The 14,276-nt window shown below is 44.9% G+C and overlaps 1 protein-coding gene across 4 annotated transcripts in view; it reads left to right on the forward strand.

Annotated features, from left to right (window-relative positions):
- LOC121553339 (sodium- and chloride-dependent GABA transporter 2) overlaps positions 1-14,276 on the forward strand; it is a 50,816-nt gene that overhangs the window by 12,874 nt on the left and 23,666 nt on the right. For all 4 annotated transcript variants that reach the window (XM_045217968.1, XM_045217966.1, XM_045217967.1 and 1 more), the window contains exons 4-6: positions 4,699-4,839; positions 5,364-5,451; positions 5,822-5,954. In XM_045217968.1, the coding sequence (XP_045073903.1) occupies positions 4,699-4,839; positions 5,364-5,451; positions 5,822-5,954 (362 nt within the window). The remainder of the gene's footprint in view (positions 1-4,698; positions 4,840-5,363; positions 5,452-5,821; positions 5,955-14,276) is intronic.

Here is a 14,276-nt window from a genome sequence, read left to right on the forward strand (position 1 = left end):
TCTACAGAAACCTTTTAAACCAAAAAACTGAAGTCAGACCCCTACTTAATGAGAACTGAATCATCCCAAATTTCATCAGGATCTTTGTGTCAAAATAAATTGTTTGATTTGTCAACACAGCTCCTTCCTGTTCACTTCCTAAGTACTGGGATGACACACATGACAAGTCATCAGTTTACTCAGCTACGTCTCTAGTTTCAGTGGGGAAAAGTACACTAAAATCTTTGTGTTTTTGCAAACTTTGAATAGTCTACATCTGGCTAACCAATGAAGTAATCCAAAAGTAATCAGATATCATTACTCATTTTGAAAATCCAAAGGATTATGTTATTCGCACGTACACACACATATACACACACGCACCTTTTATACATGCCGTACTTGACGAATACAATTTGAATTGATTTTAATACATTGTCATGCTGACAATCTGTTATGCTGACACATGCCCTGATTAGATCGATGTGTGACCATTCCCTGGAGTGGACACTTAACTCCTATATTTCCCTTAATGACTTACACACACACACATGTTCAAAGTCACACACACTCTCACTCATCTGTGGTGCCATGTGTTATTGTTTGTTTTGACAAAACAGTGAGAGGGTTTAGGTTATGTTTAGTTGGATTGGATTGTCTTGTCAATCACACACACCTGGTGCTCATTCCCCAAATTAGTATGTGTATAAGTGTTCCCTCTGTTCCCCTTGTCTTTGTGAGTGATTGTTTTGTTGTGAGAGCGTGTAGCTCGGTTGAGCTACATTTCATTGTGTTTATGCCAAGGTGGATGTTTTCCCTTCTAATAGTTTTGTTTGACGCTTGGGGCATTTGATTTATGCAAACGGATTAAACTCTGGACTTCGGTATTTTACCTCCTGCACCTGACTCCTTCTTTCACACCTCGTTACAGGTGTAGCAGAGGTAGCTTGGTATAACATAGGTACAGTAGCTTGGTGGAGCAGAGGTATAGGTAAGCTAAGCTACACCCAACCCTCTCGTTGGATCATATTCTCCAATAGTCTCCTCGTCTCCCTCAGACATTTTTAGAAGGAGATGAGTCTAGGAAATACTTTTCAGTCTCACCCACTGTATTCTACTACTCCAACTGCATTGTCTCAACCAGGCATAGTCATTGCACGTCTCACGAGACACATGCATCTCTCAGTGACTTAATTGGTGGCTCGCGGCAATAATCTGAAAGAATGTGTTTTCCTCAGTCAGCTGAATACGCCGCTTAGTTCAAAGAACCGTAGTATTAGTGGCGGTTTCAAGGAATACATTTTGGCTCTAGATTTTCAACATTTTAAGCTATTACCATCCCTGAAAGCTAAGACTTTCAGGAACAAGTATGTCTTCTGTTTCCATCTAAGACACAAGCTGTGCAGGACTTTTTAGAAGGGAGAGTGTTGAATCTGCACAGGATAACTGAGGGAAATGAATTGATTCTCCATAAACGATCATACATAAGATTGTTTGATGATCATCCCTGATGTTTTCCTGAACATTACAATACCTTTCTGATGCATTTCAATCATTCCAAAGACTGCTTCCTTCAGACTGAAATTTGCCATTACCTGATTTGACATAGCTTCTGCTAGATAACTTTTATTGAGATAATGGCAATAAGGTCAAATTCTAACGATTCATCACATTTGTTTCTGATACCCCCAAGTGTCCTAAAGTAGAGAATCAGGTAATCAAATAGCTTGATGGTCCATGTTAATAAATAGGAATATAATGTATAAATCCATTTAATATCATGAATGAATCAATTTGACTTTGTGACCCCCTCCAACCCCCGTTCTCCAAACGCAGAGTGATTTTGTTTTACAAAAGTGGTTCCCTCTGAAATATTAGTGACTAGCACTGGTCTAAACTGTTCAACCTGGGACATGTTCATGAGGGAACACCGTAGCAAAACATTTTACAACTGAAAACAAAAACATCTCTTATTAAGTTCAGATATTGCCTACCCGTTTTCTCTGTTTTGTGCTGTTCTGTCCCGTTTCGTAACCTGGGTACCAGTCTGTTTGTGCCATCATGCCACGCCTTGCCACTCCTTGTCATGCAAAACATGTTTGGCATGACAAGGAGTGGCATGGTGGCTCAAATAGACTGGTACCCCGGCTCTCTGCTTGGTGCCTGCTGAACACAACCCGGGTTTGGTACTTCCTACAGGTGCAGCCTGTCAGATGACTGTAGCTTCTTAGCGAAGCCACCTGGTCGACACACTGTAAATGTTGTCTATCTTGTAAACAAGCTGGTGTTAGAACTATCTGCCTCTGGATAGCTTTCCGTTTCACGTAAACTTGCCTCTTCCTCCTCCTCCTCCTCTCCCCCTCCTCCAGACAGCTGCTGTTCTCTGTCCATATGGCCCACAGCTGCACAGACGCACTCACATGCTCGTACACACACACACACACACACATACAGTGCATTCAGAAAGTATTCAGACCCCTTCCATTTTTCCACATTTTGTTACGTTACAGCCTTATTCTAAAATGGATTAAATACATTATTTTCCTCATCAATCTGCACACAATACCCCATAATGACAAAGTGAAAACAGGTTTGTAGAAATTGTACAAATGTATAAAAAAATAAATATATATATATATATATACTTTATTTACATAAGTATTCAGACCCTTTGCTATGAGACTCGAAATTGAGCTCAGGTGCATCCTGTTTCCATTGATCATCCTTGAGATCTTTCTACAAATTGATTGGACATGATTTGGAAAGGCACACACCTGTCTATATAAGATCCCACAATTGACAGTGCATGGCATAGCAAAAACCAAGCCATGAGGTCAAAGGAATTGTCCGTAGAGCTCCGAGAGAGGATTTTGTCGAAGCACAGATCTGGGGAAATGGTACCAAAAAATGTCTGCAGCATTGAAGGTCCCCAAGAACACAGTGGCCTCCATCGGCAGGGACTGGGAGACTAGTCAGGATCGAGGGAATGATAAACAGAGCAAAGTACAGAGAGATCCTTGATGAAAACCTGCTCCAGATCGCTCAGGACCTCAGACTGGGGGTGAAGGTTCACCTACCAACAGGACAACAACCATAAGCACACAGCCAAGACAATGTAGTAGTGGCTTCTGGACAAGTCTCTGAATGTCCTTGAGTGGCCCAGCCAGAGCCCGGAATTGAACCCGATCGAACATCTCTGGAGAGACCTGAAAATAGCTGTGCAGCGACGCTCTCCATCCAACCTGAGAGAGCTTGAGAGGATCAGCAGAGAAGAATGGGAGAAACTCCCCAAATACAGGTATGCCAAGCTTGTAGCGTCATACCCAAGAAGACTCTAATCGCTTCAACAAAGTACTGAGGAAAGGGTCTAAATACATTTACATTTTAGCAGACACTCTTATCCAGAGCGACTTACAGTTAGTGAGTGCATACATTATTTTTTCATACTGGCCCCCCGTGGGAATCAAACCCACATCCCTGGCATTGCAAACGCCTTGCTCTACCAACTTAGCTACATCCCTGCCAGCCATTCCCTCCCCTACCCTGGGCCAATTGTGCGCCGCCCCATGGGTCTCCCGGTCACGTCCGGCTACAACAGATCCTGGATTCAAACCAGGATCTCTAGTGGCACAGCTAGCACTGCGATGCAGTGCCTTAGACCACTGCGCCACTCGGGAGACACCCGTAAATGTGATATTTCAGTTTTTTATTTTTAATACATTTGCAAAACTTTCCAAAAACCTGTTTTTGCTTTGTCGTTCACACAACTCGCTGTAAACACACCTGCTGACTTTCCAAATGCACTGTACACGCTCGTACAGACACACACAGAGCCCAGATCAGTCAGCAGGTGTGTTTACAGCGAGTTGTGTGAAGGCCAACAGACTCATGTGTTAGCAGATGGACAAACAGATGGGCTCCCGAGTGGCGCAGTGGTCTAAGGCACTGCATCTCAGTGCTAGAGGCGTCACTACAGACCCTGGTTCGATTCCAGGCTGTATCACAATCCGGCCGTGATTGGGAGTCCCATAGGGCAGCGCGCAATTGGCCCAACGTTGTCCGGGTTTGGCTGTCATTGTAAATAAGAATTTGTTCTTAACTGACTTGCCTAGTTAAACAAAACAAACACATCTGTGTTTTGGTACATGTAGTACTAGCTACTAGTAGACGTGTGTGTTCGTGTTTGTGTGTCTGTCTGTGCATGTGTGTGTGCTCTTTAGTGTGTCCTAAGTTTTAAGGGTGAAATCCTATCTTGAAAGCTATGCATGCATGTAACTCAAATGTATGTCCACATTTACTGTACCCTTGTTAATCTATGATTTAGTAACGACCACTCAATGTGATTGGTTAAATTCACGAAATAGCACAGCAAATGCACACTAACTGTTCTATTTGAATTAAAACTGTGTATCCATGAGAATGTATGTCTTTTTTCCTGTGCCTGCGTGTGTGTTGTCTGTGTGCCTCTGCCTGTGTTTGAGTGTGTGGGTGTGTAACTGCCGTTATTAATGCAATAAAGGTCTGACAAAGTTTTAGACACTTTTGGTACTTTTGTATCCATGAGTGTCCATGTGACTTTTGAAATGTTTGAATCCTTCTTGAATGTATTGTTATATTCATGTATTTAACCTTTATTTAACCAGGTTAGTTTCAAGAGAGACCTGGACCTGGAATGTGATTTTTAGATTTAAATAAAGTATTTGAAATGTGTTTCCACAGGTCTGGGCTTTGCCAGTCAGGTGATGATCCTCCATGGGTGTGTGTACTACATTGTGGTCCTGGCATGGGCTCTCTTCTACCTGGGCCACAGCTTCCAGTCAGAGCTGCCCTGGGCCCACTGCAACAACACCTGGAACACAGGTACATCATGAACTGATACCCTTTTCACACTACTGAGTCAAGCTGAGCCAAGCTGTACTTTGCTGTACTTTGCTGGCCTGGTTACGCATCCAAAATAGTTGCTGGAACCTTACTGGAAGTTGGGGATGTTGATGGGTTATCTTATTTTCAAAGAGGTCATGTCAAATAGGCCTACATATGTCAACTACAGTCAAATATTTGAAAGCATTGGAGGTGTACTTGATTAGGTTGGAGTTTGCATTTTTGGGACTATTCCAATGGTTCCATTGTACTGGAAAAACTAAATCAAGTGCAGCTCAATTAGCCGGTCCAAGTATTTGAAAGTATTTGACCTATAGGAGCCTATGTACCTATTTGACCCAGGTTTTTTTTGGCAGTTGCTATTAAACCACTTTTTTTTTCCTTTGGAAGAGAAAGAGGTATGTGATGTGATGTTATGTTATGGATTATGAGTTGAGTTGAGCTAAGTTTAGTTTAGTTGAGTTAAGGTGATCATGTGTTGAAGTTCTGTCTATGTCTTGTAGATGCCTGTGTGTTGTTTGACTGTCAGAACCTAACCTCTGGGACCAGCCTACCAGAGAATGCTACCTCACCTGTCATCGAGTTCTGGGAGTGAGTCTCAGCCACATTCCTTACAACACTACTGCATTTTGTTTTCTTAAAAATTAAGGTAAAGGGGCTTAATATGCAGCTGTGGGCTGGCATTTTAAAATGTGAGGTATTAACAATGGTGTGTTCGTGAATAGCCAAAGTACATATTAGGGGACATAGAGAAGATTGGAGAGGAGAAGGACATTGCAGACGAGGTAGGGTCCCATTTCCAACAGGGGTTTGGTTTTAGGGGTTCAGCTTTACCAAGAGTAGAGTGATCATAATCTACCTGTGGCATTACAGTGGCTCTAATCAGGCTCATGCTTAGTCTTGTATGTATTGGGGTTATTATTAGCTGTGTGTGTGTGTGTGTGTGTGTGTTTGTGTCCAGGCGGGAGGTCTTGCAGTTGTCCAGTGGACCAGATGTGCTGGGGCCAGTCAGCTGGAGGCTGGCTCTGTGTCTGCTGCTAGTCTGGGTCGTCTGCTACTTCTGTGTGTGGAAGGGGGTCAAATCCACTGGCAAGGTGAGCACAAATACACATACGTACAGTGGGGTCTGAAATTATTGACACCCTTGACAGAGATTAGCAAAAAATAATGTATAAAATAAATAATTCAAATACTGACCTATATTGTATGACATTTTTACTTAGAGAAAGATATTTTGTTTACCAATTAATATATTTGGTCCTCAAAAAGGTAGGGTTCAAAATGATTGACACCCCTGTTTTCAATACCTTTCAATACCTCACCTTGTTTTTTGAGATTGGAGGACACATTGGGAGTAATCTTAGACCATTCCTCCATATGGAATCTTTCCAGATCCTTGATATCCTTCGTCTGCGCTTATGGACTGCCGTCTTCCATTCAAACCACAGGTTTTCAATGGTGTTCAAGTCCGGAAACTGAGATGGCCATTGCAAAATGTTAATTTTGTGGTCAATTAACCATTTCTTTGTGGATTTTGATGTGTGCTTGAGGTTATTGTCTTGCTGGAAGATCCACTTGTGGCCAAGTTTCATCCTCCTGGAAAGATTCTGTATGGAGGAATGGTCTAAGATCACTCTCAATGTGTTCTCCAATCTTACTAATATAAAATATTAGTTGTTAAAAAATATATATTTCTCTGAGCAATTGTATTAGTATAGAATAATATCATTTTCCAATTTATTGAACATACAATATAGCTCAGTGTTTGAATTATTTATTTTATACAGTCATTTTTGCTCATCTTCATCAAGGGTGTCAATAATTTCACTGTACATACATGCATACATACACACACATACAGCACCAGTCAAAAGTTTGGACACACGTACTCATTCAAGGGTTTTTCTTAATTTATTTACTATTTTCTACATTGTAGAATAATAGTGAAGACATCAAAACTATGAAATAACACATATGGAATCATGTAGTAACCAAATAAGTGTTAAACAAATCAAAATATATTTTATATTTGAGATTCTTCAAATAGCCACCCTTTGCCTTGATGACAGCTTTGCACACTCTTGGCATGCTCTCAACCAGCTTCACCTGGAATGCTTTTCCAACAGTCTTGAAGGAGTTTCCACATATGCTGAGCACTTGTTGGCTGCTTTTCCTTCACTCTGCCGTCCGACTCATCCCAAACCATCTCAATTGGGTTGAGGTCGGCGGATTGTGGAGGCCAGGTCATCTGATGCAGCACTCCATCACTCTCCTTCTTGGTAAAATAGTCCTTACACAGCCTGGGGGTGTGTTGGGTCATTGTCCTGATGAAAAACAAATGATAGTCCCACTAAGCCCAAACCAGATGGGATGGCGTATCGCTGCAGAATGCTGTGGTAGCCATGCTGGTTAACTGTGCCTTGAATTCTAAATAAATCACAGACAGTGTTACCAGCAAAGCACCCCCACACCATATCACCTCCTCCTCCATGCTTTACGGTGGGAAATACACATGCAGAGATCATCCGTTCACCCACACCGCGTTTCACAAAGACACGGCGGTTGGAACCAAAAATCTCCAATTTGGACTCCAGACCATAGGACAAATTTCCACCAGTCTAATGTCCATTGCTCGTGTTTCTTGGCCCAAGCAAGTCTCTTCTTCTTATTGGTGTCCTTTAGTAGTGGTTTCTTTGCAGCAATTCGACCATGAAGGCCTGATTCACGCAGTCTCCTCTGAACAGTTGATGTTGAGATGTGTCTCTTACTTGAACTCTGTGAAGCATTTATTTGGGCTGCAATCTGAGGTGCAGTTAACTCTAATGAACGTATCCTCTGCAGCAGAGGTAACTCTGGGTGTTCCTTTCCTGTGGCGGTCCTCATGAGAGCCAGTTTCATCATAGCGCTTGATGGTTTTTGTGACTGCACTTGCAGAAACTTTCATAGTTCTTGACATTTTCCTGATTGACTGACCTTCATGTCTTAAAGTAATGATGGACTGTCGTTTCTCTTTGCTTATTTGAGATATTCTTGCCATAATATGGACTTGGTCTTTTACCAAATAGGGCTATCTTCTGTATACCCCCCTACCTTGTCACAAAACAACTGATTGGCTCAAAGAAGGAAATAGATTCCACAAATTAACACCTCTTAATTGAAATGCATTCCAAGTGACTACCTCATGAAGCTGGTTGAGAGAATGCCAATATTGTGCAAAGCTATCAGCAAGGAAAGGGTGGCTATTTGAAGAATCTCAAATATAAATTATATTTTGATTTGTTTAACACTTTTTTGGTTACTACATGATTCCATATGTGTTATTTCATAGTTTGATGTCTTCACTATTATTCTACAATGTAAAAAATAGTCAAAATAAAGGAAAACCCTTGAATGAGTAGGTGTGTCCAAACTTTTGACTGGTAGTTTATATACAGTTGAAGTCAGAAGTTTACATACACCTTAGCCAAATACATTTACTCAGTTTTTCACAATTCCTGACATTTAATCCTAGTAAAAGTTCCCTGTCTTAGGTCAGTTAGGATCACCACTTTATTTTAAGAATGTGAAATGTCAGGATAATAGTAGAGAATTATTTCTTTCAGCTTTGATTTCTTTCATCACATTCCCAGTGGGTCAGAAGTTTACATACACTCAATTAGTATTTGGTAGCATTGCCTTTACATTGTTTAACTTGGGTCAAACGTTTCGGGTAGTCTTCCACAAGCTTCCCACAATAAGTTGGGTGAATTTTGGCCCATTCCTCCTGACAGAGCTGGTATAACTGAGTCAGGTTTGTAGGCCTCCTTGCTCACACAAGCTTTTTCAGTTCTGCCCACACATTTTCTATAGGATTGAGGTCAGGGCTTTGTGATGGCCACTCCAATACCTTGACTTTGTTGTCCTTAAGCCATTTTGCCACAACTTTGGAAGTATGCTTGGGGTCATTGTCCATTTGGAAGACCCATTTGCGACCAAGCTTTAACTTCCTGACTGATGTCTTGAGATGTTGCTTCAATATATACACATAACTTTGTCCTTCCTCATGATGCCATCTATTTTGTGAAGTGCACCAGTCCCTCCTGCAGCAAAGCACCCCCACAGCATGATGCTGCCACCCCCGTGCTTCACGGTTGGGATGGTGTTCTCCGGCTTGCAAGCTCCCCCTTTTTCCTCCGAACATAACGATGGTCATTATGGCCAAACAGTTCTATTTTTGTTTCATCAGACCAGAGGACATTTCTCCAAAATGTACGATCTTTGTCCCCATGTGCAGTTGCAAACCGTAGTCTGGCTTTTTTATGGCGGTTTTGGAGCAGTGGCTTCTTCCTTGCTGAGCGGCCTTTCAGGTTATGTCGATATAGGACTCGTTTTACTGTGGATATAGATACTTTTGTACCTGTTTCCTCCAGCATCTTCACTAGGTCCTTTGCTGTTGTTCTGGGATTGATTTGCACTTTTCGCACCAAAGTACGTTCATCTCTAGGAGACAGAACGCGTTTCCTTCCTGAGCGGTATGACGGCTGCGTGGTCCCATGGTGTTTATACTTACGTACTATTGTTTGTACAGATGAATGTGGTACCTTCAGGCGTTTGGAAATTGCTCCCAAGGATGAACCAGACTTGTGGAGGTCTACATTTTTTTTTCTGAGGTCTTGGCTGATTTCTTTTGATTTTCCCATGATGTCAAGCGAAGAGGCACTGAGTTTGAAGGTAGGCCTTGAAATACATCCACAGGTACACCTCCAATTGACTCCAATGATGTCAATTAGCCTATCAGAAGCTTCTAAAGCCATGACATCATTTTCTGGAATTTTCCAAGCTGTTTAAAGGCACAGTCAACTTAGTGAATGTAAATTTCTGACCCACTGGAATTGTGATACAGTGAATTATAAGTCAAATAATCTGTCTGTAAAAAATTGTTGGAAAAATGACTTGTCATGCACAAAGTAGATGTCCTAACCGACTTGCCAAAACTATAGTTTGTTAACAAGAAATTTGTGGAGTGGTTGAAAAACAAGTTTTTTAATGACTCCAACCTAAGTGTATGTAAACTTCCGACTTCAACTGTGTGTGTGTATATATATATATATATATATATATATATATATATATATATACAGTGGGGGAAAAAAGTATTTAGTCAGCCACCAATTGTGCAAGTTCTCCTACTTAAAAAGATGAGAGAGGCCTGTAATTTTCATCATAGGTACACGTCAACTATGACAGACAAATTGAGAAAAAAAAATCCAGAAAATCACATTGTAGGATTTTTTATGAATTTATTTGCAAATTATGGTGGAAAATAAGTATTTGGTCACCTAGAAACAAGCAAGATTTCTGGCTCTCACAGACCTGTAACTTCTTCTTTAAGAGGCTCCTCTGTCCTCCACTCGTTACCTGTATTAATGGCACCTGTTTGAACTTGTTATCAGTATAAAAGACACCTGTCCACAACCTCAAACAGTCACACTCCAAACTCCACTATGGCCAAGACCAAAGAGCTGTCAAAGGACACCAGAAACAAAATTGTAGACCTGCACCAGGCCGGGAAGACTGAATCTGCAATAGGTAAGCAGCTTGGTTTGAAGAAATCAACTGTGGGAGCAATTATTAGGAAATGGAAGACATACAAGACCACTGATAATCTCCCTCGATCTGGGGCTCCACGCAAGATCTCACCCCGTGGGGTCAAAATGATCACAAGAACGGTGAGCAAAAATCCCAGAACCACACAGGGGGACCTAGTGAATGACCTGCAGAGAGCTGGGACCAAAGTAACAAAGCCTACCATCAGTAACACACTACGCCGCCAGGGACTCAAATCCTGCAGTGCAAGACGTGTCCCCCTGCTTAAGCCAGTACATGTCCAGGCCCGTCTGAAGTTTGCTAGAGTGCATTTGGATGATCCAGAAGAGGATTGGGAGAATGTCATATGGTCAGATGAAACCAAAATATAACTTTTTAGTAAAAACTCAACTCGTCTTGTTTGGAGGACAAAGAATGCTGAGTTGCATCCAAAGAACACCATACCTACTGTGAAGCATGGGGGTGGAAACATCATGCTTTGGGGCTGTTTTTCTGCAAAGGGACCAGTGTCACGGTTCTCTAAGACCGAACCCAGAAGCAGACCAGGACAAGGTGAGTTGAACGAATGGGAGTGTTTATTTACAGATAAAGATGCAGAATAGTCCAGTAGACGGAGCGGGTGGCGGAGATGAGTAGGTGGTGGTGAAGTAGCAGATGAACTGATGACACGGCAGGGGTTGGGTGAAGGTTCCGGGAGAATGACTGTAGACAGAACAAACGGAGGTAAGTACAAGGCAGGTCAACAAGGTGCAAAAAACAACAAAACTAACGCTAGTACTCTGAGGCTTATACGCTGGCAAAACATACTGTTTATGGCTAACGATCCGGCAGGGAATGGATGTTAGGCCAGAGCCTAAGAAGGGTGATGATCAGGACCAGGTGTGCAGATTGCTGATGGGATGCAGGTGCGGAACTCAAGAGAGCTCCCCGGAGCGTTCCAGAACCCTCGGGAAACTGGAGATCACGAACATAAAAACCAGTCCACAGACAGGACCCGACTCAGACTGCCGGGATCGTTACAGTACCCCCCTCCGACGAACGCCACCGGGCGGACTCCCGGAGCGCCAGGATGGAGGCGGTAGAAGTCACTGATGAGGTCAGCATCTAGGACCTGTCGCCGCGGAATCCAACTCCTCTCTTCAGGACCATACCCCTCCCAGTCCACGAGATACTGGAAACCCCGGCCCCGCCGTCTGGAATCCATGATGCGTCGCACCGTGTAGGCAGGACCACCTCCGATCATCCGAGGAGGAGGAGGAGGAGGCGGAGGAGGCAACAGAGGACTGAGGAAAACAGGCTTGAGGCAGGAGACATGAAAGGTGGGATGGACTCTGAGCGTCCTCGGGAGTTTGAGTCGAACTGCCACCGGATTGATCACCTTCTCCACCACAAACGGACCAATGAACTTCGGTAACAACTTCCTAGACTCAGTCCGTAAAGGAAGATCCCGTGTGGCCAACCAGACCCTATCTCCGATGGTGTAGGTGGGAGCGGGGATCCGGCGACGATTCGCCTGGAGCTGATACCGGTCCGAAACTCTAAGGAGTGCTTTTCTGGCCCGATGCCAGGTCCGGTGGCAACGACGAATATGGACCTGAACAGAAGGCACTGAGAGCTCCTTCTCCTGAGAAGGGAACAAGGGAGGTTGGTAGCCATACAGGCACTGGAAGGGAGACATCCCAGTGGCAGATGTAGGGAGAGTATTGTGGGCATACTCAACCCAAGGCAACTGAGAGACCCAGGAGGTGGGGTTGGAAGAGGCCAGGCAGCGTAGCGTGGATTCCATCTTCTGGTTGGCTCTCTCCGCCTGACCATTAGATTGGGGGGTGAAAACCAGATGTGAGACTGACTGTAGCTCCAATGGCCAAACAGAAGGACTTCCAGACAGCAGAGGTAAACTGAGGGCCACGGTCGGAAACGATATCACTGGGCAACCCGTGGACCCTGAAAACCTCCCTAACCAGGATCTCGGACGTCTCCGAGGCAGAGGGAAGCTTGGCAATTGGCACAAAGTGGGCGAACTTGCTGAATCTGTCCACGATAGTCAGAACGACCGTGTTCCCCTCAGAAGCGGGCAACCCAGTGACAAAGTCCAGGGCCAGATGCGACCATGGTCGCGGGGAATAGGAAGGGGGGTGAAGTAGTCCAGAGCTGGGCCGATTGGTACTCTTATTCTGCGCACACACTGGACAGGCAGCAACATAACCCCGAGTATCCTCGGCCATGGCAGGCCACCAAAAACGTCTGCGAAGAAACGCCATCGTCCGAGCCACGCCAGGGTGACAAGCCATCTTGCTGGCGTGGGACCATTTGAGGACCGCAGAACGAACCGACTCAGGCACAAACAACCGACCGGGTGGACCGTTACCGGGACCGGGCTGCGTCCGAAGAGCCGCCATCACCTCCTCCTCAATCTTCCACCTAACAGCTCCCACGACGCAGTTCCGGGGGAGAATTGTCTCGGTCTTGGACCCACTCTCCTCCGTCTTGGAGAACATCCGAGACAAGGCGTCCGCCTTGCCGTTCTTAGATCCAGGTCGGAACGTCAGGGAAAAATTGAATCGTCCGAAAAACAACGACCACCTGGCCTGACGGGAGTTGAGACGTCTAGCCGATTGCACGTAAGCAAGATTCTTGTGGTCAGTCCAGACAATAAACGGCTGCTCCGCCCCCCTCCAACCAGTGGCGCCACTCCTCCAAGGCAAGTTTCACCGCGAGAAGCTCCCGGTTACCCACATCGTAATTCCTCTCCGCAGGCGAAAGGCGACGAGAGTAGTAGGCGCAGGGATGGAGTTTACTGTCCGTGGAGCATCGCTGCGACAGGATGGCGCCAACTCCCACATCAGACGCGTCCACTTCAACGACGAACTGACGGGCCGTGTCCGGTTGGGAGAGAATCGGTGCGTTGGTGAATCGCCTCTTCAAATCCAGAAACGCTCGATCCGCCTCCGGATTCCACTTGAAGCTCCTGATACTGGAAGTCAAGGCCGTTAACGGAGCGGCCACACGGCTGTAATCCCGGATGAATCTGCGGTAGAAATTCGCAAACCCCAAAAATCTCTGGAGCTGCAATCTCGTACCGGGCTGGGCCCATTCCAGAACCGCTCTAACCTTCTCCTGGTCCATCCTAATCTCTCCCCTGGAGATGATGTACCCGAGAAAGGATGTCGTGTGGGCGTGAAACTCGCACTTCTCGGCCTTCACGAACAGGCGATTCTCCAACAATCGCTGCAGAACCTGCCGGACATGCTGGACGTGGTCGGAAGGTTCCTTCGAGAAGATCAGAATGTCATCCAGGTAAACAAACACAAAGAGACCGATCATATCTCTCAGGACGTCGTTCACCATACTCTGGAATACCGCTGGAGCATTGGTCAGTCCAAACGGCATCACCTGATACTCGAAGTGACCCATCGGTGTATTGAACCCCGTCAACCACTCGTCTCCCTCTCTGATCCGGACCATGTGATACGCATTGCGTAGGTCTAGCTTGGTGAACACCGTAGCACCCTGTAAGGAGTCGAAGGCAGAACTCATCAAGGGCAGGGGATACTTGTTCTTGACCGTGATGTCATTCAACCCCCGATAATCAATACACGGTCGAAGAGAGCCATCCTTCTTACCCACAAAGAAGAATCCTGCCCCCAGGGGTGTTGACGAGGGACGAACGAGACCAGCAGCTAGGGACTCCTTGATGTAGGTCTCCAAAGCCTCACGTTCAGGGCGGGAGATACTGTATAACCTTCCCTTGGGGTAGACAGCTCCAGGGAACAGGTTGATGGCACAATCATATGGTCGGTGGGGAGGGAGTGACAGAGCCTTCTGCTTAC

Source organism: Coregonus clupeaformis, unplaced genomic scaffold (assembly GCF_020615455.1).
Source record: "Coregonus clupeaformis isolate EN_2021a unplaced genomic scaffold, ASM2061545v1 scaf1294, whole genome shotgun sequence".
NCBI classification, from domain to species: Eukaryota; Metazoa; Chordata; class Actinopteri; order Salmoniformes; family Salmonidae; genus Coregonus; species Coregonus clupeaformis.